Source organism: Augochlora pura, chromosome 11, assembly GCF_028453695.1.
Source record: "Augochlora pura isolate Apur16 chromosome 11, APUR_v2.2.1, whole genome shotgun sequence".
NCBI classification, from domain to species: domain Eukaryota; kingdom Metazoa; phylum Arthropoda; class Insecta; order Hymenoptera; family Halictidae; genus Augochlora; species Augochlora pura.
Window position 1 is genome coordinate 2,845,685 of NC_135782.1, and position 24,968 is coordinate 2,870,652.

At 42.7% G+C, this 24,968-nt stretch overlaps 1 protein-coding gene across 2 annotated transcripts in view; it reads right to left on the minus strand.

Moving 5' to 3' along the window:
- The window catches only part of Barc (RRM1_TatSF1_like and RRM2_TatSF1_like domain-containing protein barc), a 54,788-nt gene that overhangs the window by 12,933 nt on the left and 16,887 nt on the right, over positions 1–24,968 (minus strand). For both annotated transcript variants that reach the window (XM_078195110.1, XM_078195109.1), the window contains exon 5: positions 971–1,140. In XM_078195110.1, coding sequence (XP_078051236.1) covers positions 971–1,140 — 170 coding nt within the window. The remainder of the gene's footprint in view (positions 1–970; positions 1,141–24,968) is intronic.

A 24,968-nucleotide genomic window follows, 5' to 3' on the forward strand; every position in this document is an offset into this window, starting at 1 on the left:
TAATGTATAATATACTATATAAAATAGTATTTAATATAATATATAATATACTGTATAATATATATTAATATATTATTACTATTTTTTATTAACGGGCTAGTAAGGCCCTTTTGAGTTTCATGGAGTAATTCACTGTATAATATAATATTTAATATAATATACAGTACAATACATAGTACAAAATATAATATAACACAAAATAAAACACACGATATACCATATAATTAAATAATCCATCTTGTTACCTTTCTATCCCAAACTTAAGCAGGTGAAAGGTATAAGTAACGTTACTGACATAACCTCCCCTATGTATCCTGGGTGGATAATGTTTGATCGCGATTGCGAGTACGTACAAGGTGTTCCAACGAAGCGAATCAACCCTTAAAGTGCACTTGATAATATTTGCTCAGAACGGAAGCGTGCACATACACACATACACACACATACACAGCCTCAAAGAAGTCCCCTGCTGCACGGTTCAAACGCTGCTGCACGTTCAAATGATGAACGTCGGCGAGAATATCTTTGTGCCGTGACCGGTGTGTACAGTGTAACTATACGAAGGGGTTGGAAGGCTAATGTAAATCGAGTGCCAGACGTATACCGATTTACCCTGGCGACACTTTTCTGTAATGGACTTGCTTATTTTGGTATAGCAAGTGCTGTGTGTATTTTTGAAATTAATACATGGATTTTTAGAATCGTAATAGATATTTTAAATATGTATTAAGATTTGTATTTTAAAAATAATTTCTACGTCGCTGCTTTATATTTTTATAATATACCAATATTATTTTAAAATTAAAAAATAGGATTCCCAAATTACTCTATTATTAATTTCTAAAATATTTCTCCGTTATAATAATAATTTGATGATTTATTACTTTAGCTGAGAAAATCAGTGTGTGATCCGTGACCTGACCGATCACCGCGAGGAATGAGATATTGCAATGGCATCGATGCAACTTACTTTTCATGGATCTTCTTCTGCCGGTCTTTGTCCTTCTTTTTCCGCTTCGGCTTCAAGGCCGGATCGTACGAGTCGCCTTTCATTTGAAACTTCGCCCTCTGAACCGACAGCACCTTGCCCCTTACTTGCGAGTTGTCCAGCAGCTTCAAAGCCAGATCCACGGACTCGACCTGAAGAAAAAGCGACGGACACCGTGAGAACTAAAGATCCTGCATAGATCTGACATGGAAACCATATAATTTCATTAAAGTAACAAAGATGTTAACGAAGACGAACGCATGGTATTTGTTTATTGGCCGGACGAGAGCGATCCTCCCCGCGCGTTTAACATTCTGACAAAGCGAAGCCACACTCTGCGAGCCTACTTCGTCAGCCAGCGATTCACGATGCTCGGCCGTATAATTAACTTGTCCTCGCGGCTCGCTATAATAAACGGACGTTTATTTCTAGTAGACTAATTAAACATGTCAGAACGAAGGAGCGCGCAACGTAAGAACACTTTTCATATCGCGTTCCTTTCTGGCACTTCGCAATCGTATTTCACGGTGAAATGATTTCGGGAAATTCGTTCGGAGAAATTGACATTGTTTCGTATCTGTGCCGTGTCGTATCTATTTAATATTTATTTTAATTTAATACTTTAAGAGATATTATATTCGAAAAATTCCGAATTTTATTAGTCCACATTCCCATAAGAAAATAAAACAGTTTTACTAAATAAAATGGCGCTGTTAAAATAATCTGATCTCCCTTCGCGTTAAGATCGTTGAAATATCAAGTAATTTATTTTAATGATCGTTTGCAGATTTATTAAAAATATACTCGCACACTTATCTCGACGTTCTCCGTTTTATTTAATCCCCCGTTTACGTAGATTGTACACCATACAGAGTAGAACCATAGTTACAAGAAATTCGATCAGCGGTGGGAGCGATTATTGGAACATCGGTTAACGGAAAATTCAATTATCGGAAAAATGTAGTGTAACAAGGCGGAGGGAAGAGAAGTATTAATTTACATGCGCGCCGTTTCGCCTCGCCTATATGCCTTTTTCCACCTTATGAATCAGCATTCTTCGGCGAGGCCTCGATTATATCCCGTTCGAGATAAAGACGGCCGAGACGATGGCTAACTATAATTAAGAAAAATTCTGTAAAAGATTAAAGGTCGAGGAAGATCGCTAAACAATTACTTAAAACTCGTCTATATAGAATGTTCATGTTACAAAACGTAAATTAATAGAAAACAGGCTATATTCATTTATGCAAAAGGAGAATTCTATTCAACAATGCAACTGTACAGTTCGATAACAGTATTTACAATTAATAATTATAATATGCTAACAATGTATTATAATTGCCGGGTATAGTGTGATATAAATTTGACAGAAAAGTATCCAGCAACTTCTTGAATATATTATTATAATATACTATTAAATATTATATATCAATTTATTCTTGCTTCAAAAGGATCTATTTTACAACACAATCACATACAATTTAACAATTGTGTATCCCCGATCGATTAATAACCGCGTCCACGTAACGAAATACAACAAATAAACGTCGACGGTGAGAATATTTACGCCGGTAATATTGGTCGACGATAATTGTATATTCGAACATAAAATAACACGTTAGAGTTGTTTGGGAATTCGCATGAAATAATGGTTTTTGCTTGAAAATCATTATGTATGTCTCGGTTGAACAATTTATGTACGGTAGTATACTACGCGGTCATGAAATAAAATTGGGTCGACGTGTTTGCATATTAAAGTGCATCGCGTTTAATAGAAAACTGTTCGGTTTTTGTATCGTCGTTAAATAGAGCGATCATTATCTTTTACATGTGCGCGATGCGCTCTAGGAATTGCATTATTTGAGAAATTCAATTAACCGAACCGCGCGCGTTATAATAAGCCGTGCTGCAACGTTATAATAACATAATTATATCTAATATTATAATCACGACACTCGTCGGCTAACTAACCAGAAATTATAATAGTGCCCCCCTATCTCTCTCTCTCTCTCTCTGCTCGTCAACATTCTTAAATTGGTTAATTCAATTGTTTCGGCGGCCTTCTAATCACGGCGCGTCTCGTTTCGAGACGATTATATGTAACGGGTGTCCAAAAAGTCGCGAAACCGTTCTGAATTATACTAGTAACATTTGTATTTCAAATCCATCGAAAATCACGATTTTCGTAAAAATCCATGGAAAATCTGGAAATTCTCGAAATCGCAGCGGCGTAACCCGTTATCGTCCGCGCGGCAAACATCGCGCTGGTAATTGCCAGCAATAGCACGGCGTAGTTACGGGGCACAGTTAAAACGCCGCCGGGACAGGCGCGTGATGCGTTTCCGAGGGGAAAAAAATACGGCGATAAATACGCACTAGAAATAGTTAACGTCGTGTAATATCGTCGAACGGGCAGAACCGGTAGAGGTTCTGTCAGATTTATTTTCAAGCCGCCTGTCCGAGCGAGCCATGGCGGCGGCGCGGCGCACTTTTAACCGTGACTTCATGTGTCGTTCGCGGGACGGCGAGAACTTACAGAGACGTGTCCGTGTCGGATCATGGACGTGTATTTTCACTGGATGCATATTAGCCTGCCACCTACCGTTACGGGGTGTGTGCGTTGCACGTTGCATCGTTGCATCGCGGGACACCTGCTGGTCTTACTAAACGGACCGATCTTCCTGCTTGCAGCTGCGACGGTTGCATTTATACGACTCGCGCGGATTTGACGAGAGTGCGTTTGAAACGGCGCTCGACGCAACGACCGATCGTTATTACGGGATTGGAACGGCGTTGGGGAGAAATAGATTTATGAGATAATAGAGTAAATATTCGTATCGATATTTATTCGACGATTTTTAAATGCATTTGAACTTTGCACTCGAAGCCATTCTTACTGTAATTCTAAAATAACTTTTCTGACAAATTGAAATTGTACCCCCTTTATTCCTTCATTAAACCCAATCAACGTAAATGCAAAAATAGCCTAAACGAACGATCCGAACGACGGCTCGGATACCGTCCGGACGAACCGCTCGATGGACTTTCGATGCACCTCGTGTCTTCTTCTCGTTCGTGCGCCGACAAACAACTGAACTTTCACAATCGCTTGGTCGCGGCAGAGGTACAGTTCCACGGAATCTTGTACAACCATGATTTCCATGGTTTTTTGGTGAGTGCGCTCATCGCACGGAAAGAGGAGTCATAGAAACGACGTGCCGAGAATACGGAGCGCGGATAACGTCGCTCCGGTCGACGAACGAGGGTCCCGCGAAGCGCGCACGAGGCTCGCAGCGCCGACTGATAACGATCAGCTTAACAGCGGAGCCAAATTCTCGGATGAGCGTGGCTATAATTCAAGAAACGTACACGGTCGAATACGTTTCCCCATACATACAGTTTCCCCTCCTCTATTCGACAAGCCTCGCCACGGCATTCAGGTTAATTTCATTCAAAATAGAACACGTTTGTTTTTAATCATACTAGCCGCTTGCGGTGCTTCGCGAACTTTCCCGAGGAGCAATTTGGACGGCAGGTAGCTTAAATTGAAGCTGAAAGTATCTACTTTACGACCCCGGAAGGTACATTCCCGTAAAACGGCCCAGGATTTTTTTATGATTTTTTGAGTCGAATCATCGGGGGTATTAGGCCGTCTGGGGCTCATTTTTGGACTCTGGGCGAGTTTCCAACAACTTTCCCGTGGAGCAATTTGAACTTCAGGTACCTCAAATTGAAGCTGAAAGTGTCTACTTTACGACCCCGGAAGGTACATTCCCGTAAAATGGTCCCTGATTTTTTTATGATTTTTTGAGTCGAATCATCGGGGGTATTAGGCCGTCTGGGGCTCATTTGTGAACTCTGGGCGAGTTTCCAACAACTTTCCCGTGGAGCAATTTGGACTTCAGGTACCTCAAATTGAAGCGGAGAGTGCCTACTTTACGATCCCGGAAGGTACATTTCCGTAAAATGTTCCGGGATTTTTTTATGATTTTTTGAGTCGAATCATCGGGGGTATTAGGCCGTCTGGGGCTCATTTGTGAACTCTGGGCGAGTTTCCAACAACTTTCCCGTGGAGCAATTTGAACTCCAGGTACCTCAAATTGAAGCTGAAAGTGTCTACTTCACGACCCCCGAAGGCACATTCCCGTATAACGGCTCGGGATTTTTTTATGATTTTTTGAAGCAACTTTTCGGGGGTATTGGGCTGTCTGGGGCTCATTTTTGGACTTTGGGCGGGTTTCCAACAACTTTCCCGTGGAGCAATTTGAACTCCAGGTACCTCAAATTGAAGCTGAAAGTGTCTACTTCACGACCCCCGAAGGCACATTCCCGTATAACGGCTCGGGATTTTTTTATGATTTTTTGAAGCAACTGTTCGGGGGTATTAGGCTGTCTAGGGCTCATTTTTGGACTAAGTATTTATTAAAAAGCGATTTTCGTGCGCTTACCTTCGCGTTTCTCACAAAAGCGGAGTGATTAAAGAGAACTTAATGCCATGGAGTACTAATTAAAGCACAGATACCTTAAGAGTTCCCGTATGAATCGACCGTAAATCTAGGCTCCCCCGTGCAAGATTTATCCGCAGAGCAATTTTATGAATGCGCGCAATTATTTCATAATGAGCCGGGACTTTTGTGACATTCATTAACATAATGAATATGTGCTCGCACGCGCCACCATAAAAAGGTAGAGACGGGGCGGAGGCCATTTATTTGATGAAACGAAGCTCGAATTAGAGATAATAAAATATCTATTAACAGTCGCTCGTCCGCGTTTTGTATAATTGAAGGCTGTGCAGGGAGAGGAATGACGTCAGAAGTGGTATGTTCAGCTTCCGTTCTATATTTTTATGTTGAAAACTGCCACGCTGTAATAATAATTTTTCGGTCGCTGGAAAATGTTTTCGTAACACTGTTCTACTTCCACTGTTTGATGCCCGGGCTTAGGAAAGTAAACGGTACACGCTGTGCAACATTGTTAGCTAAATAGTTCCGCGATGGATTGCAATTCTTGAATTCTGTGAATTCTAAGTCTCGAATTCTACGGATTTCAATTCACGAATTCTATAGATTTCACGTCTCCAATTCAATGAATTGCAAGACCGAAATTCAATGAATGTCAATTGTAAAATCCTCCAGTCGAAAATTGCTTGATTCCATTTCAAATAAAATATATATTCAACGACCCACATTTTTCCATCGGACGATTGAAATGCAAAAATAATGATACGAGTAACGACTTAATGCCAGTTAATGACTGTACATGTAGATTTAGTGGCGCCAACGTGGACGATCACGTCATCGCGCCAAGTAAGCCTATGTTGTAACATCGGCCTCAAAAATGTTACTGTCGACTTGTTTGTAAAACCTGACGGACTGTACAATAGAATTCATTGAGGCTGACGAATGATTCATTGACGGTTAACTTCATCGTAAACGTGTAGAGACAGCGCAGCCCGGAAATTACAAATGGAAAATATATTCGGACGATTGCAAATACGAGATTTTAGATGCAAATCGAAAGGATTCTCGTTACGTTTTCCCTTCTCGTTATGCGATTTCTACTCTATATTTTTATGCAATAAATTTGGTTAAATTACAGTCAATTATATTAAAGTAAATTAAATTAAAATAGATTGAATTGACATAAATTAAATTGAAATGAATAATAGTCAACAGAGTAATTATATATTTGCGCTCCTTGTTAGGCAATTACTGATCCACAGCGCTATGTAAGAAATCAAATTAAATTATAAAATTGAGTAGATCAAAAATAAAATATTAATATCTATAAAATTCTCTTTAATCTTTTTACTGTTTTAAATATCGTTCGTTCGATTTTGCCACAAGAATTTCGAGGCTGTTAACAAAATGACCTGCATGCATCGACGAGGAATGCGAAGAATTCGGCATTAGGCTTACGCGATTATTTATTAGTTCGCATGGCGTGCGATTGAAAGTGGTATCCGGTGACCTTCAATTGAATAAGAAACAATACTCGGAATGCGCTTTCTGATTACGAGCAAGTAGTAATTCACTTGGACAATTGATCGCTTATTGAATTCGATCATACGCGGAAGATAAGTGGCGCGGCGAGATAGATCGATGGCATCGATTCCGTTAATGCAAATTGTCGGCCTCGAATAAGCGGCGGCACAGAAAGCGTCGAACGAAAAAAATGTGCAGCGAATGCTTTATGCGCGCGGGGAGAAGCCCATTAAAATCGTTATAAATGTTCGATGCGGAGAAACTTCCTGACCCATTACGCCACTTCTATTTCGAATCGAATATTCCTTTTGAAACATTACTGCGCGCACTTCGTTCTGCAGTTTACAGTACCTATTGCCGTGTGTTCCGAGAAGAATATTATTTCGGATCGGTGGTATCTTTGGAACGATGTCCGTTGTAGAAATATTTCAGAGCAATTTAGGAAATGGAATAATGGAGTTTGTAGGAAAGGGGTATTTTAGAATAAGGTTGTAGGAGGGCGATATTTTGGAATCAGTTTGTAGGAAAGGGATATTTTGGAGCTATTTTAGGTGGAGGAGAGTTTTTAGAATAATTTTGTAGGAAAGAAATATTTCGGAGCAACTTTGCAGCAAAGTAACATTTTAAAGCAACTTTGTAGCAAAGAAATATTTTAGAGCAATTTCGATGGAATTTACAAAATTGACTGAATTTATGATTAATAAATTCCTAATAAATTCCTAATAAATGTATAATAGATGCATAATAGATGCATAGAACCCTCAAGCCGGCAGCAGAGCTACGGATCCCCCGTTAACGCGTTAATCCGTTGCTCCTGTAATTTTCGAGGTGTGTAATAATTTCGGGCCATCCTCTAACGCTTCTATCGCTATCGTTTCACCGTCGATGCCTCGCAAACGGAATTGGATTAATGACGCGTACGCGGATCGGACGATAGCGCGGTTCGGCGAGCCCGATGACGCTCCCGAATTACGTGGGGCTTCGCTCTCTCTCTCTCTCTCTCTCCCTCTCTCTCTCTCTCTCGCTCTCTCTCTCTCCCCGTGGAGAGAACGTCGGGCCGCGCGGGGAGGGATTGAAGAGAAAAAAAAAAGAAGAGAGGAACGAGGTCATGGTATAACAAAACATAGTTCGGAGCCGGACCCACCCACCGGTTTATCGTCATATTTCCACCCACGCGCGATGACGTACGACCGCCGGATATAATATCGGCGAGCGGCGTCGACAGGTAAAAATCGCGGGTGCTCGCCTCGCCGAACGAGCCCACGCGCGAGCGCATCGGACAGGATGTGTTTGCGCCGTCTATCCGTTTTCTGACGACGGATTCGGCCCTTTTTGTTCTCACCGAGCCGCGAGCTGTATCGCTGCGGAGTCACGAGACTGCGCTTCGACGGTCGACGCGCGGCCAACGCACGGTCGACGCACGGCCGACGCACGGTCGACGCGCGCGAAATTCCCAATTCTATGACAAATTGCCGATTCGTCGGGAACGTTGTGTCGTTGCATCGGAGGCTCGATGCGCTTGGTGGGGGTGTTTGCTTTTATGGGTCATGCTTTAGATTTTCATTTAGGCTATGCTCCAATCATCGAACAGGTGGCCCGATACATCAGGCCCCGTATAAAACCCATGCAATTCGTTTCCTCCGTGGCCATGGCAAGAATAAGGGATGCACAGCGGCCGCGTGTAGCGTAAAAGTAGCCACGGCACGCTATTTTTAGGGGACCGGTGGCGCGACAACCAAAAATGGTTGTATGTCGCGCGGGCATCGTTCTCGCCGCGCCTCTCCTTAACCAAGGACCGCGAAGATTTATGCCGCTCGGTGCCGTGATGCGTTACAACGAAAGGATGCGAAATGTCCGACATCAATTTTCCCGACTTGACGGCTTTTTGAAGGATGACGGAGCATATATCCCCGCGGCTTCCTACAGGATCCTCGTGCGCCAGGGAGCTCTGAAGAGTCGCGCCCAGTCAGGGAGGAATGCGCGTCCCATTGGCTGCGATTTAACAGGCGCGAGTCGCCTCGTCGACTTTTTCTTCTTCCTCTTCTTTTTCATCGCTGATACCAAGGCCGGCGACCGCGTAGGAGTATCGCGAACAGAAGTCTCCTTAACCCTTTGTAAGGGTTATATAATATAATACTGTAAAAATGTAGTAACACGAAATAGCGGTAATAAAATAATTTAATAATCCAGCAGCAATGCACTAGAATAATATAATATTATAAATAAACCGGTGTCGCAAGGAAATTTTCCCTCCTTTCTTCCAAGTCCCCGTGTATTATCATATGTTAATGCAATTTAGTGTTAGCGTTAGTCCAACAGCAGTTTGCATTTCTGGGTCAAGTTTTGAACTAGCTCCTCGCTGTAGCCACGGCTTCGCGCAAGATTGTGTACACGGTGTTATACTCCGCGTTCTAACGTGTCTAGTTTCTCGGCGAATAAACAGTACGGGTAACAAGAACAATAATATCAGCCCTGATAAAACGAGGATGTCCACGGAACTCGTCCATGTGAGAGAGAGAGAGAGAGAGGAGGGAGGGCGTGTGATAACAGTGGGCCAAATTTACTCGATCCCCCCCGCCATTGAATTCAAAACGAATCGGTCGATCGCGGGCGTCGCGTTGCTCAAATTGTCCGCTCATTGTATGCAAATCGTGTGAAACGCGTTATGTTTTTTCTCGCGATGGTAATACGTCGCCTTAACATCCACGACCATTGTATAACAACGGCGAGTACGTAGCTCCCCCCGCGGCATTGTTGCGCGCGCAATTTATTTAATTCCCGCGACGCGTCCGGCAGCCGAAGGGAAACAGGAAATCGATTACGCTTCTGGAAAAAGAAAAGATTGCGAATCCGCGAGCGGAAGTGTGGGCGCATTAACGATGTCGAGAGTAAGCTGGCGGAACTCTTCTTCTTTATCTTTCCCGTCCGTCGGTTGCTTCGGTTTAGCCTGCGGCGATCTTCTGACAACCATAACCGCGCTCGACTATATAAGTCTTATCGTTGCGCTGGCGAGTGATCTTTTTGACAGATCAATTAATTATTTAATTTAAGCAGCAATTGTTATATCCAATCGCTTATTATTAGGTTTAATCGCTAATTATTAAGGTTAGTATTAAATTGAATTTTCAGTATTATATTTAACTAAGAATTATTAATTTTTAAATTTAATAAATCGCTGTTAAGAACAGCGGATGAAAAGTATGTTCGCAGCTATATATTCGTCACGGTATAATAGCCTTGACACGTTGCCCTCCAACAATAATATTCGGCCATATTCGGGCTTGTTGAATGTTAAACACCATGGAATTTATTGGACTTCCGAGACTGTTCCATCTGACGGCCGAAATTTAATTAATATTGAACACGGAATGCAATGCTGGACGACTCTCGTATAGATCGGCGCAGAATTACATTTAGTTTCTCGAGTTTCTGCTCCGGTTTTATTTTTCACATTCATTCGCTTCAAGTGTTTATAAAAATATGTAGGATCACGGTTTTGTTAGTCATTTATATCTAAAGATTTTTCTCGTATAAAATTTAGTTAAATTCACTATGTGAAATTTAGGGGTGGTTTTGCATCTTGTTACAATTTGCCCACATTTTTGCATTAAATTTTATCACAGCCTTACTCACCTAATTATAATTATTAAAAAGAGAGAAAAAATATTTTCATCTAACAAACATACATATATATATATAAAAATATATAAAAAAAAAAGTGAAACAGGGGAATCGAAGTAGGTTGCGACTTGTTACCGTTAATCAAAACCACGTCGCCGCTGTTTCGCCAATTAAAAATCGTGGTCTAATTAGCGTCGATTTTCGCGCGTTCGCGCGTCAACGTACGAAAAATTCCGAAGCGAGCCGTGCGCGTGAAATCGAATCCGCCTTTGAAAATGATCGCGAGCGTCGCCGTCGCTGAAATCGCTGTATTTTAAAAATACCCTCTCGACAAACGTGTGTTTCGCACGGATATTTCGCGCGCGTTTATAGATCATTTCGCAGGGTATTTTATATTTCGATCGGGCCGGGGGGGAAAAAAATTCGTGAATCGTAAACCACCGCGCGAGCCGTGCATCTGGCAAAGACTAACGCCGGTTTACGATGCGTCGAATTGCTCGATCGCCGGCTGGCTGGATCACAATAGCATCGGAGGACGAAGTTACTATTTCTCCGGTGATTCTTCTGCTCGCCGTTTCTTTTTCCGCGCGAGAGTCTGAAATCGATACGCTGTGACGATACAAGAAATGATAGTCGATAACTTCAGGTGAACCATGCGATACTCCGTTTTCTTGCTGGGATCTTATTTGCCGCGGATGAAAATATACGCGAGAGCGGAGTCGCGCGAAATCTGGGACGCGCGAAGAAATAATGGAGATGCACGGTGCGTTTGGTAGTCGCAAAATTATTTTGCTGTACGTTGCACTAAGTTGAATTGTATATTGTTTGTTGGACGGTGTTTTGTCTCTTTGAGTAATTTTTTTATTCGAATTATTCGAAGAATTCCTTGCTCGAATAATTCAAATAATTCTAGCAATTCCTTACTCGAATAATTCAAATAATTTTAGCAATTCCTTGCTCGAATAATTCAAATAATTTTATCAATTCCTTACTCGAATAATTCAAATAATTCTAGCAATTCCTTGCTCGAATAATTCAAATAATTCTAGCAATTCCTTGCTCGAATAATTCAAATAATTCTAGCAATTCCTTACTCGAATAATTCAAATAATTCTAGCAATTCTTTGCTCGAATAATTCAAATAATTCTAGCAATTCCTTCCTCGAATAATTCGATCTAATAAATCCCTTCGAGATAAAAGAAAAGACACCAGCCGGGGTCGCATAATTGACAATAAAATTCCCGGGTGGAACGAACGCGAGCGGCACAGTTTCCCCGATCCATTTCCCGTTGCCGGGGACCTTCGTAATCATGGGAAGTTAAACAAGCCACGGAACAAGAAGCAGCAGCAGAAGAAGAAGAAGAAGAAGAAAATGGTAGCGCCGTCGCGATGCGTTGACGGGCAAATATTTTGCAACCGTTACCACCGACACGGCCCGTCGCAATTGCTTTATTTGCTGTTAAACGATGGTCTACTAGGGACCGGTGACGCCACTCGTCAAATACTGAAGTTTTAGTAATTACGCAAATGACGACAACACGGCGATTCCAGGGGCCAAGTCAGTTGACTCGTGGGACGTCATGCCTTGGAAAAGGAAACGCGACGGTTTCGCCTATTGATTTCGATGAAGGCGATCGCGGCAATTTATGATATTGCGGTCCACATTGTCGAATATGCGGGACTGCGGAATTCGGTGTTTTTTATTTTAATATTCGAAAGGTTCTTTTATTTTATAAAATGATACTCATGGTGCTTTGGGGATGTTTATGATTATTTACGATTTTACATATTTATATATTTGCCAAAAATAAAAATAGCCAAAATTTGAGAAAAATGAAGTAAAAATAACCATACGCAAATAACATTATAAAAATGAGAAGTTTTCAGACGTACCTCTAATCTAATTTCGATTGTAACAAATATCGTACGAGATATGCACAGCTACAATATTAATAGCAAAACGATATACATTATCGGGTTTTAGGACACGTCGGTTTCAGCGTTAATTAAATACTGGTTTCGCTAAATCGATGCAGCGAAAGTCCGCCGCGAATGAGCGCCGCCGAATCAGAAAAAGCGCGCGGCGTTTATGCTTTAATAAATCCATTTCCAGCCAGACGGACTTTTAACTGTCTATTTAGTAACGCAACACGCCTGAAAAACTAGATCGACCGTGCGTTTATATATAGACCGCACTTATAATATTTTGCGAATAGCTGGAAAATCTGGGTCACCCTGTACGCGTTATCCCAGAAGCTGTTTCCCGATTTTAAGAAATCCTAACGACATTAATATATTATTATCAGGCTAATTGACAACTTAATAGATGAAACACATTTACTCCCCCCCCCTTAATTGCCGCGGTTCCGGATCGGTCTTTCAAATATAAATGTTCGTGAATTATCGAACAGCTCTCTCGGGCCGTCGTGCCGGTAAATTTCTATTCCTGGCGCGAAATAACGCGGGCCCGCGCCATGCATGGCTAACTGACAGCTATCCGAATTTAATCACTTATTTATTCCACTGTTATTGCATAAATCAATGGCAACCGCCGCGGTCGGTCAAGTATATCGCGTATTAATTTAGCCGCGAGAAGACGGAACGCGAATTACAGTCGAATATGGAATATCGTTTATTTTTTTATAATACCGATAATAATTCACACGCGAGACAATGAAATTTTTGTTCCACTTTTCGAAACTGGCGCACGGGTGTAAAATTTACGGATGCATTTGCGGTTGATTTAAAAATAGTTTTGCATTTCTGGCGCTGTAAATGACTTTAATAAATAAATATTATATATAATATTGCTCGATTTATCTATTTCATTTAATTCGATTTAATATCTATCCACACCGATCCACCCCATAATAAATAATTTAAAGAACGCGTCGAACGGAATTACTTCCCTCCCCGCGAGCAATGTAATAACGTCAAACGTTAAACACGCGGAGCAGGCGTCGAACCAAAATGTCTGTGTCACGACAGCCGACGCTCGCTTGACTGACAACTCGCGACGCGAACAAAAGAATTTATTACACAAATTCTTCGGAAACAGCGCCGGCTCAAACCTTCATATTCGATTAACGTCAACGCGAAAAAAAAACGTGCACGTCGACCCGTAATCACCCGAAGCTTGAACAATGCAAAAGAAAAAAGCCCACGCGATATTCAACAGTTTAAAATTCGTTAAACAACGCGCGGTACGTTAAAGGATCTTGTTTGATAAGCTAACAAAATAACTCAGATCCAATTAGAATAACTCCTCTCTGGAGTGCGACGGCGATATCGCGCTCTTGATTAAAATTGCAGCAACGCGAGGGCTTCGACGGGGCCAGCCATCGAAAAGAGGACCGTAATAGCGAGCTTGCGTTAGCGTGGATGGGTCACCGGTGTCCCATGACAAGAAAAGAAAAGATCGCGGAGGTCGGTAGGACCGGCGTAACGTGGATCGTCCCTGGAGTGCGACGCTGATGGAGGCCGGGTCGAAGGTTGACCGAAAGAAAGCGTCCAGCGAATCGGAGAAGACGAAGAGAACAGAGAAGACGAAGAAGACAAGGGTCCAAAGAGATCTTTCGAGCACAGTTTCCTCGCTTTGCTAATCAATGCACGAGTCGTTATAAAACAAGAACAAACTCTCCGCCAGGCCTAGCAGAAATGAAAGACTATCTTGTTCTCCGAAGCATCCTGAGAGGGCGTGGCCTGGTTGCTCTCGATTTCTATGAATAAGGGCCTATGGTGGTTAGATCAGTGTCTATACTGTGCAATTTAGACGACGAAAAGAAGGAATCGTCGAGGAGGCTGGATGCGGAGGGCCGGGAGCGATGATCAGCGCGCGAGCCAGTCAACGCGAAGAGGGGGATGCTGGTAGCAACGTGCTGCCGCTGACTATTGGATCTAGATGATAAATGGGGGGAGGGAGGGTGTTATTAAGATTGGAGAACGGCCTGGTGCTGCTGTTACCGATGAGGTCTGCCGCGTCGCAGGCTTATTAATACTGTTGCGCGAGTCGGCCAATGAGACGATTAGCGACGACACTGATCTGTATTACGATCTATAAGCGCCTAGTCTCTGAATTTAGCACCGACATTCCCGCACCCCTAAATAAAATTATGCCACTTGAAATAACGAACACCTTCTCCCAACGAACTTAAATACCTAAAAGGAAATTTTCATTACAAAATGACTTGTTAATAAAAGATCAGGCGTTCGAAAGATTGGAATAAATTGAAAATCGACATCGCGAGAAAACGAACAAAGACGTCTGACGAATCCGTATTAAAATTGAATTACAGTGTCGACGGACGTCGCTAAATGCAGACGTCGAATGGTACGTTGCACCGTACCTAAACGCGGAAGTCGTTTCCGAATTTATGGAACGGTCTTCGCCGCCATTCGAATCGCTATTATTATGTTAAGATCGGTGGGCCCGACATTTATAGGTTAACGATCACACCGGTGCAGACGCGCGCCGCGGGTCTATCGACCTATCCGACTATTTTTATTCGAGGGCGTAAACATCGAAAACCTGTACGATAGCAGAAGGATTCTGTGACCCGTTTTTCCTATTACCGGTCTCTCGTTATAACGTTGAACCGGGTTATACACCACTGTTGCGCTTCCACGACTAATATTATTTCTGGGAAAGTCCTGTGACGGGCGCAACCGGTAGCGGCGGAAAGAAAGTAACGAGCTCTTCTCGGAAGGCGTAGAATGTGACGCCGCTGATGAGAACACATTAGTTTCTAACAACTTGTTTTTTTCACGGCGACGACCTGTAGCTTAGGAATATATATACAAGAAATATATACAAGTATGTATGCATGTGTAGAAGCGGTAGAAGCTAGTAGAAAGCTCTTTAGATATTCATAGGTCGAACTTGTGGAGTTTGATAGCCGGCAAGTTATAATTTCTCGGTTAAACCTTAATTACGTGGCTACGAATAAAATCTCCAAGGTATTATTCAAGATTGCTAATAGCGGAGAGATCGACTTCCTTCTTCGGTGGTTCGGGTACGACTTCTATAGTTTATTTCTGCACTTTGTATTTTCGGTTCTGTGTTCTCTGTATCTTTTCTTCTATTTTCTCTCGAGAGTATAGTTTCTGTATTTTGCATTCCATATTCTCTATATTTTATATTCTCTGTATTCTATATTATCTACAACCTATATTCCATATTCTAAAATCATTCGAAAAACATTTCACCCAACGGCCACGCTCAAATACAGAAAGCGACAAAGATCGCGAGCATGGAAATCACAGTCTGCGAATAAAATAGTAAAAGTTTCGCTTCCGCGGAAAATAAAAGATCCCGCGCATAGATATACATATACTATACTCGGGCGAGTGGGGAAATTAAAAGGCGGCGTTCTTGTACGTCGGGGTGCAAGGCAATTTCCCGTGGTGCGTGATGCAACCGCGGGGACCTCGGCGCGGCTCGCGCAATTCTAGCGATTCTAAGCGGTCGCGCGCGCACTCGTCCCGATCCATGCGATCTAAGACCTAGATCTCGCGGCCGGACCACCCAGCGCACACCTCCCGCGGTCATTCCGCCGTCGCCGTTCGCATTACGGCAATTGGTGGTGGTGCCCCGCGTTAAATTGCATGCACTTGCCTTGCACAGGCGAGCTGCACGCACGCGGCGCGCGCGCGCTTCTGGCGTTCGATCGCAGGTAGCCGGGATAATGACAACGGGAGTAATGAGCGAAAATTGAGCAGGAATCGACGGCGACGTCCGGTATGAATCGGTTTCCTATGTTTGCGTGTTTATGGGAATTTCCGAGATCGGCGGGGCTTTTTGATTTATGATTGATTAGGTGCGGCAGAGTACGAGGAATTATTCGAGACACTGTGATAAGAATAATCGCAGACTTAAAAGTAAGTTTTATATTTACTAATTTTAAATTTAATTTTTAAATTAATTTAAATAAATCTCGAACGTGAATTATCTCAGATCCAAGACGATCCATCGATGTCCGCGACATCGTTGCACTAAATTAGGTTCGAAACGATCATGTTACGCGAATAATAGGAACAGTCCCGTCCTCGCGAGCAATTGACACGTCTAGCCAGTAAATTTATCTGTCTGCGAGCTTATCGTTCACCGTGCAACCCATTCATCAGATTCCTGAAAATAGTCTATGATTCGACGAACGAGATACCCACAATCTACGCGTAACGCCGACGTACCGTGTACCCACCTAGCATTTAGCGAATCCGACACCAAGAGGCTTTCAGCGTAGGCTACATGATTGGATGCTGTACGCCGTGTACTATACTAAATCGACAATGGGCGCAAATATTGATCCCGCGGATTGCAGTCGCTGGATCATTCCTCGCTCGGTGCATTTAAATCGAAGCCTAATTACGCGAATTTCAGCAATTAAATTGAGCGGATGAGCGGTGTGAATTGGAGACATCAGAGAGAGACTATGTCTGTTGAAATAAATGGATAAATAAATTGTTAAAATAGATAAGTCGAAATAAATTGAAATAGGTAAGTTGAAATAAATTAATTAAAATAGATAAGGTAAAATAAAGAACTTAAAATAGATAAGTTAAAGTAAATTAATTAAAATAAATAAATCGTAGTGAACATGGTGAATTCTATAGTTCTAAAAATGGCACGCCATTCGAAAGGGTTAATGCCGTGTTCGCAAGACTCGGCACGACTATTCGGTATTCTAGAATTGGAGCATTAATAACGTAGAGGTGATGCGATTCGAAGAATTCCATTCATAGAACGTTTTACGCTAAAAGTTTCATGCGAAAGCGGGGCAAGTATTTCGCTGTCGCGTTCTTGGTAGAATGAATAAATTGCCTTCCTCGGGACCGTTTCGCGTGTCCGGGCGAAAGGCCGTCACCCACATAACGGAACTACACGCTGTGGCCACGATACCGCGTCGGCATCAATGTTCTCGGATACTCGAGATGTCGATGTTTATTCTAATTAACGACGAATCGTTACAATTATATTCATAACAGAAGCTCTAAGGAGCGATGAGACGACTCATCGTTCCCCGAACTTTTCGATTAGGCTATCTATCCACGCCGGATAAGGAAAGCCGCGTGCCACGGTACCAGAGGAAACGAACCGTTTCCTTTGAAACTGGTGGCGAGCATCGGTTCTCTAAACAGAAGCAGGAAAAAAGGGTGAAGCGGAAGGAGGGCCCCGGCGCGAGGAACGCGGAGGCTCTCTGCTCGCCGCGCGGACAGCCGGAGGAAATAGCAAAATCGTGTAAGTTACGGGCTACGGCAAACAGTACCGTAAAGGAACGTACGATCCTTTCGCGCGCGCCATCGTCGGCGCAATGTAAATTCACTGCGGCCAAGTTTACCGTCCCCTGCGTCTCCGTGTGTGCGTACGCGAGAGTATGCAGTTTTATCCTGTCCTCCCGTAAATTATTGCCGCGCGGAGTTGAGTGACCTTCGCGCATGCGATTATCAATGGGCGATTGCCGTAAGAATGAAATTTGGCTGAGCAGTCACGCGCCAGTCGAGCTCGGCGATCATTGGTTGACGTTTTTTTTTTATTAATAACTAGTTAACCACGCCTCGTAGAAAAATTTCGCAAAGGAAAAAGTTGCTTGAAATATTCTATAGAATAATCGCCGAAAAGATCTCAGTATTGCAAAATAAAACATTGTCTATTACTCTCTGCTATTGCCAATTTGTTATCACTTGATCTCACTGTTATTTAAACAAGAAGTTTTCTTAAACAAGAATTATTTCTTATTTATAAAAGGATATAATGTTGCGCGGCGTTATTAATAGCAATCGTCGCAGAAGAAAATCAGGATATCAAACGTGCAAAGAATTACACATCGGGTCGCAAACGGCATTTATTTTCATCCGTCAGGAGACATGTAATATTCCCTCTTTACATTGTGACCCGGATGGAACGCTGCAGGCGATCCCGCGATATTTCCACGTCATGAAATGCGCGACATATTAAAATATTGTTTAAAATTCCGGATATTGAATTCGTGGAGAGGCAGGACACGCCGAGAGGGGAGGTATTCGATATTGTAATAATTCTCAATGCGCCGGACGCGATAAATCCAACAATTGTGATATTTAAGATAATTTACATATTCCTAATTTACATATTTTATTTTTATAGCTTCCATATTTTTGTCTTAATAAATAAATTATTGCGATACAATGGCAGGGTGTGAAATGCATTACTATACAAACACTATTAATTCACCGAAAGAATTATATTTCTTAAAGCATCATTTCGAGTCGAATTTCCAAACGCAAGCACATCCACGAACAATGCAGCTTGCTCATTACTTTACGGTGCCCCGTTACTAATGGTTTTCCGATATCCACCGCCGTTTCATATTTCTATAGATCGCTGAACTGCGCGCTACAATTTCCTCGAAGAAAGAGGTTCGCTCGTTGCATAAATACCGTCGATATCTCCGGCAGACGACCGCTGCCGATATCGTTACGTCTCAAGCGACTGTCTTCGCAGCTGGCCACAGTCTATTCGAAGAATCTCGTAGACCGATTGATCTTAGCTCGAAGAAGCACTCTCTCTCTCTATCTACGAACGCAGCGCACCCTTAATCATCTTTCCGAAATTCGTTCCCATTATTCCCTGTCCCGCCATTCATCACGCACGAAATTCTGTGAAGCCGCGCCTATAGGACGAACGCGCGCGCCTCTGCGATCCAAGAGCTGCGACGCAACGGCGGGGCGGCCGCATTAAATCCGGATATACGGGGAGATCGTGTTAATTGGATTGAACGGAATGCAAGGCGGAAGGGTGGAGTTCCCTTTGAAATTCAAAATCGACGAGTTTAGAAAACGAGGAGCGAGGCGACGGCGGCGCTTCTTCGTTTCATTAGCGTACGTACGCGGCGAGGGAAAAAAAGAACCGAAGGAAAAGGCTTGTGGAGCGGCGCGGGACTTGGTCGATCTTCAAAGAAAGGTTTGCCAGCTTCCCTTGATTTCGAAGCGTTTTATTTAATTTCTTTAATTTTTATTTAATTTAATAATATATCAATTCGAAAACAGAAAAAGAAAAATCGTTGTCCAAGTTATTATAGTTCTTTTTAAATTATTTACATATAATTAAAAATTCTATAAATTTCAATAATATTGTAACTAAAAGGAAGCATTGATTTCCGATTTTTCTTTCGTTATTCCAGTCACTATGGGCCGTGTCGCGCATCATACGGGCATATTTTTGATACAACAACCGGGTTTCATTTAGCCGCGAACCGATTGACTCTTCGACCCCCGGCGAAATGAAAGATATTTTAATAAGCCACCGCTCGGCTTGGTAATCACGGTTTAATGAGCGCGGGGCAAGGCAACGACGACGGTTATTAATCACGGTGTGCTTTTATCACCGAGAGAGAGGGGGGGAGGGGGATCCGTGACGCGGGGGTAATGAATAATTAAAGATAAAATTTCCAGGCGGGAAAGAATTTGAACAGGTTTGCCCGGGTCCTCCTCGCGTCGATGCCTGTTCGATTATGCGACGGTTCAATTAAAGCAAACGCGATATGAGTAGCCCAAGAGGCCGAATGTTAATCCGTGGAATCGACGTCGATAAATTATTCATCAGCGCTGCGGAACTTCTCCCCTCTCCTGTCCCCCTCTGTAACGTTGCCCTTTTACGAGAGAACGCCTCGGCGGCGTACGCAATGTTATTAGAAAATCATTATTTACGGTCCGAGATACGGCCGCGAGAGACGTGTTCGTTTGTGATTTTGAAAGGATTCGATTTTACCGATGTTTTATGGATAACGCGTAAATTTATCGAGCAAAATGTTCTTCGAAGAATTAATTCCAATATTCGACAAAAATCTTCTTCAAACAACTTCCACCTCTGCTATCAATCACGTTGGACTGTTTAGCTTCGTCAGCCTTCGGATCGGGTTCGACGAATCCGGGTAACATCGCCGATCTGCAACAGCCTAGCCTGCGACATATGGATTTAGTATAATCTCGATGGAACCTAACGACCTTGAACCGCGACGGATCCTAACGAGTCCCATGTATGTAGGTCGCATTCGGTTCTGGCCGGTATACGAGTACGGTTTGTACGACTCTTAACGAGTTCGGTATGGCTCGGTTCCGGTGAATCTGATAAAGGTTTCTGTCAGCTCTCTGGACGAGTGGTAGAGAGATAGAGAGATAGAGAGAGAGAGAGACGGTCTCTGCATAGGAGCCTCTGATGAGTGCTACATTGTCGAACTTTCAATGGTTCCATCCAAGAACTCCGACGGGCGCTGTGTTTCCAATCTAAGTCGGAAACGCTTTCTATTAGATCCTCCCGCACATGCGATGCACGTGCAAGCAAACAAGCACGCCGCGAGCACACTGTATATTTCCTTTAAATCTTCGATTAAGGACACTTTTTACGAGAACTCGATACCCGTTTTACAACTGAAATATGCACTGTTTCGTAATCTAGTGGAAGATACGGGAACAAACAATTCCTCCTCTTCGTAATATAGGAAAAAGAGCTTTTTATGGAGGAAGTTGATTTTATTCCCTTGCGAGATAAACGAAGCATAATTTTTAACGTTTAAATCGAACTTAAATAAAATAGCATTTTAAATCGAATTTAAATAAAATAACACTTTAAATCGAATTAAAATAGAATTATATCACTTTAAATCATATCCAGAAACATAACCATTATATCTCAATCTTATCGGTCGCCTAACTCCGTGAACAATTGTATCGGGTATCAGCAACGTTGTTCCATTAGATCGCGACCCGTGTTCACAACATTAGAGTCCGCGCGGCGGCCGGTGTGAATTATTATCCGGCGTAATATGCGCAACCGGTTCGATGCACGCAATGAAATTCGGTGGCGCTATCGATCATTGTTAAACATCGAGACGGCGCGCGTAGTCTACCAGGGGGACTTTAACAGTGTGTGACGTCCCGTTGGCAGACGCAGTTAGCAAGTGTCTATCATCATTAAGAAGTTGGCGATCATCCAAATCTGTCGTCGCTAGCCCGCGCTAAAGACTCCCTTCTCTGTTGCGTGAGGCGAAGCGCGTTATGTTGTCCCGGAAGCTGTTCGAAACGACGCGGATTTATTAGCTCGCGTCGCATCATCCTCGCCGCCATTATCAGCGAGAACCTGATCAAAGCAACCGATAATTAGGCTTCTACGACGTTACCGGGCTTTCTCCTTCACAAAAACCGGAGACAACGAGAGATGTCGGGCACGTGTTCGTTCTTGCAAGGTGTCTTGGATCGTTCGAGATGGACGTTTGAATTTCGCGAGCGCCTTGATTGGGCAAGGAGGAATTTTGTTCTTCTGACGGAGAGAGAAAATATATATTTAATGTTTTGGTATTGGTATATATTGTATAGTGAACGGCTGTAATTATTTGATTGCGATGAAGGAAATATTAGAGAGAAAATATGGGAGAGAGAGTATTAGATAGCATTGAATAGTAAATATAAGATGGCATATAAGAGTTCAAGACGCATTTGTTCACAGCATGGCAGAATAGTTGCGTCAGAAAGCAAGCGTTAAAAATTGATCAAACGATCCGTACGGTTCGTGACCAGCGCGGCACGTTGCATCGCGATCGTAAGACGAAATTTCCTGAGAAACCGCCGGTGGCAACCATAATTGCATGTTAATTAATCGGCAACGTGCCCCGATTCGATGTAGAACGCGTGGGTTCGTTTTTGCGAACGCGTTCTTTTCTTTTTTTTTTTCTTATTTTCGCCGTGCACGTTTGCGACACTCGGTTATTATTCAAACGGTGGCGTACTGCGCGCGACCAATTAATTGCTGACGGAGCGCGCACGTTTCATCATCGTTGCGAACGTGTGCGAGTTCGGTAAAAAACAGTCTTAGATAATAGATCATTTATTTACGTCGCGACTTGTTAGCCGGGAATATATATGTAAACGGAATTAATGGAGTTCATGCAATTCTGATAAGAACGAGCGGAAAAAGCGCGAAGATGTGAACGAGTTCAGAGACGTTTATGAACGTTGCCAGCTTCGCCTCGATTTGTTACAATTATTCAAAGCGCGTAGATGGTTTTCTTGTAACTTTTCTGTTCCGCGCAATTGACTCGGATAATATTTATCTCGTTTAATGATCTGCTTAGAATACGGATTCCGTTTGGTGATTAACGGCGAAACAATGCGTGCGCTGGTATGAGTATCGATCGGTAAATTGGTAAAACAAGACTTTCTCTATTCTTTTTAACAATCCATAAGAAAATTAGAAGAAAGAGACGATTGCAGTAATTTCACCCAGTCATTTCACCCAACAATCAAACAAATTAATTTACTTCCAGCGACCACATACGACACGACGACGACAATGTTCCCTGAGTTAATTCGAGCTCTTTTTCAATATTCCCGAACCGCAAATAAACATTACACGTCTTTTAACCATCCCGCGTATAGTTTTCAGTGAATATCGCGGATACGCGTCCTGTCTTAATAAACGCGTCTCCGCGCTTCGCAAGTGTGGATTAATTGAGAATAATCGCGGCCGTGGTCGTATACGGGCAACTTTCCGGGCAACGGAAGGTGATAAAGACTATCATTCATCCGCGATAAATGGACGGAGTAATGCCAGGGTCAATGTCAACGCGTACGCGGCGTAACCTGCAAAAGGAGCACCGCGCCTGTAAATATATGTTCGTGGGCGCGTAAAGACGGCGGGAGGACTCCGGGTATCCGAATGCGCGCACGGCCGCTATTATCCAATTACAGAATCGAAGGTGGAGAGAGAATCGTCCGAACGTTGCGGAGCGTAATTGCAGAAAATTATAGAACGCAGCCGAAGAGTATGATAACGTCGATAATGCGCAATGATAGCGCGACGGTAATAATAATAACTCAACGATGATTTCGGCCGCGACGCGAAGCAAATAACACGAAAACTCTCTCTCTCACTCTCTCTCTCTCTTCTGTTGGCAACGAAATCTCCGACCCTTTTCTCGCGGACCGATTATTGTAAATTATACCGTAAATGTTTAATCGACGCGATGTTAACACGCAGCTCGGTCTGTTATCAACGAAATCAATAACTCTGGTCTGCCTCTTTTAAACAGACTGTCACGCTCGTTAATTAATATTTGACGATTCGCGATGCGTTTAGTCGTTCACCGAGAATGAACATTGTTACTTGGTTAATTAATTTCTCGCGATTAAATGGGATCCACGGATGTTTCATTAACACGGACGACGGCCCCGAAAATCCTCGGGACATCAAAGCCGTTTAATTAACGAAACGAAAAATGAATAGAATGAAAAGTGTGCTGGAAGGTTGCTAAATAAGTTTGCGAATGAACCGAAGGGTACTTGTAATTAGACTTGAAGAGGTTTACGAGAAGTAAAGGTTGTTTTCGTCGTGAAATAAAAATGCCTTCTTAATAATTTCAGAGTGCTGAGATTATCACAGGAATTCACGGGTTCTTTAATTATTTTCACCGCGAATAAAATATCTGTCTCGTGAATATAATATTTCTACCGTAAATATAATATTTTGTATCATAAATAAAATATTTTTACAATAATTAAAATATTTATCTCGTGAACTCGTAAGGCGCGCGCAGTCTGCTCGCAAGCGCCAATGAATTCCAAGCACCGCGAACGTTACATAACCTTACAAATAAAGTATACAGACGTCGACGTCCGAGCGAGATATGCTCGCTTATTCGTTGAGCGAGTTTAATTGCAAAAATCGCGGCACTGTCGTTTTTTTTTCTCCGCCTTTTCGTTCGAGGCCCGCTAAAATGGCCACTGGAAATATTCCCGCGTCCGGCGGCCATTATTCGGCCGACCGTAACGAGAATTCCGCATGCAAAAACAATTTGAATAATTAGCGCACGGGCGGCACGCGATTATTAACTCGGCCGTATAATACGCGGCGCGTCGATTATGCAAAATTTTTTAATAAACCAGAAAATCGGATGGAAAATCGTCGCCGCATTTCGGCTACCGATACTTAATCGCGCGGCCGGATAATCGACGATCGGATATTAATCGAAAGTAATTGACGCTGCTGGCCAATATGCGCGCGGGAAAATCTGCTCTCCCTCTCTCTCTCCCTCTCTCTCTGCGTTTGAATCAACGCGCGCGTGCGCTAACACGTGGCTGGGCTAATCGAAAAATCTTCCTACTTTGCGAAATAAACGCGGCATCATTTTCGCATAATTCAGTGATCCTTTAAACTGTCTTCTCCACTTAATATTAAAATAAATGATCAAAGTCTACTCTACGAATTTTAATTCGATTTAGGTAGAAGTTAAAAAGTGAGAGATTTTTGCTTGTATTCCAACTAAATGGTAGAAAAATAATTTATAAAAAGCATATTAGTCATCATTGTCCACGGTGGAACGATACTTATCTATTTCCAATG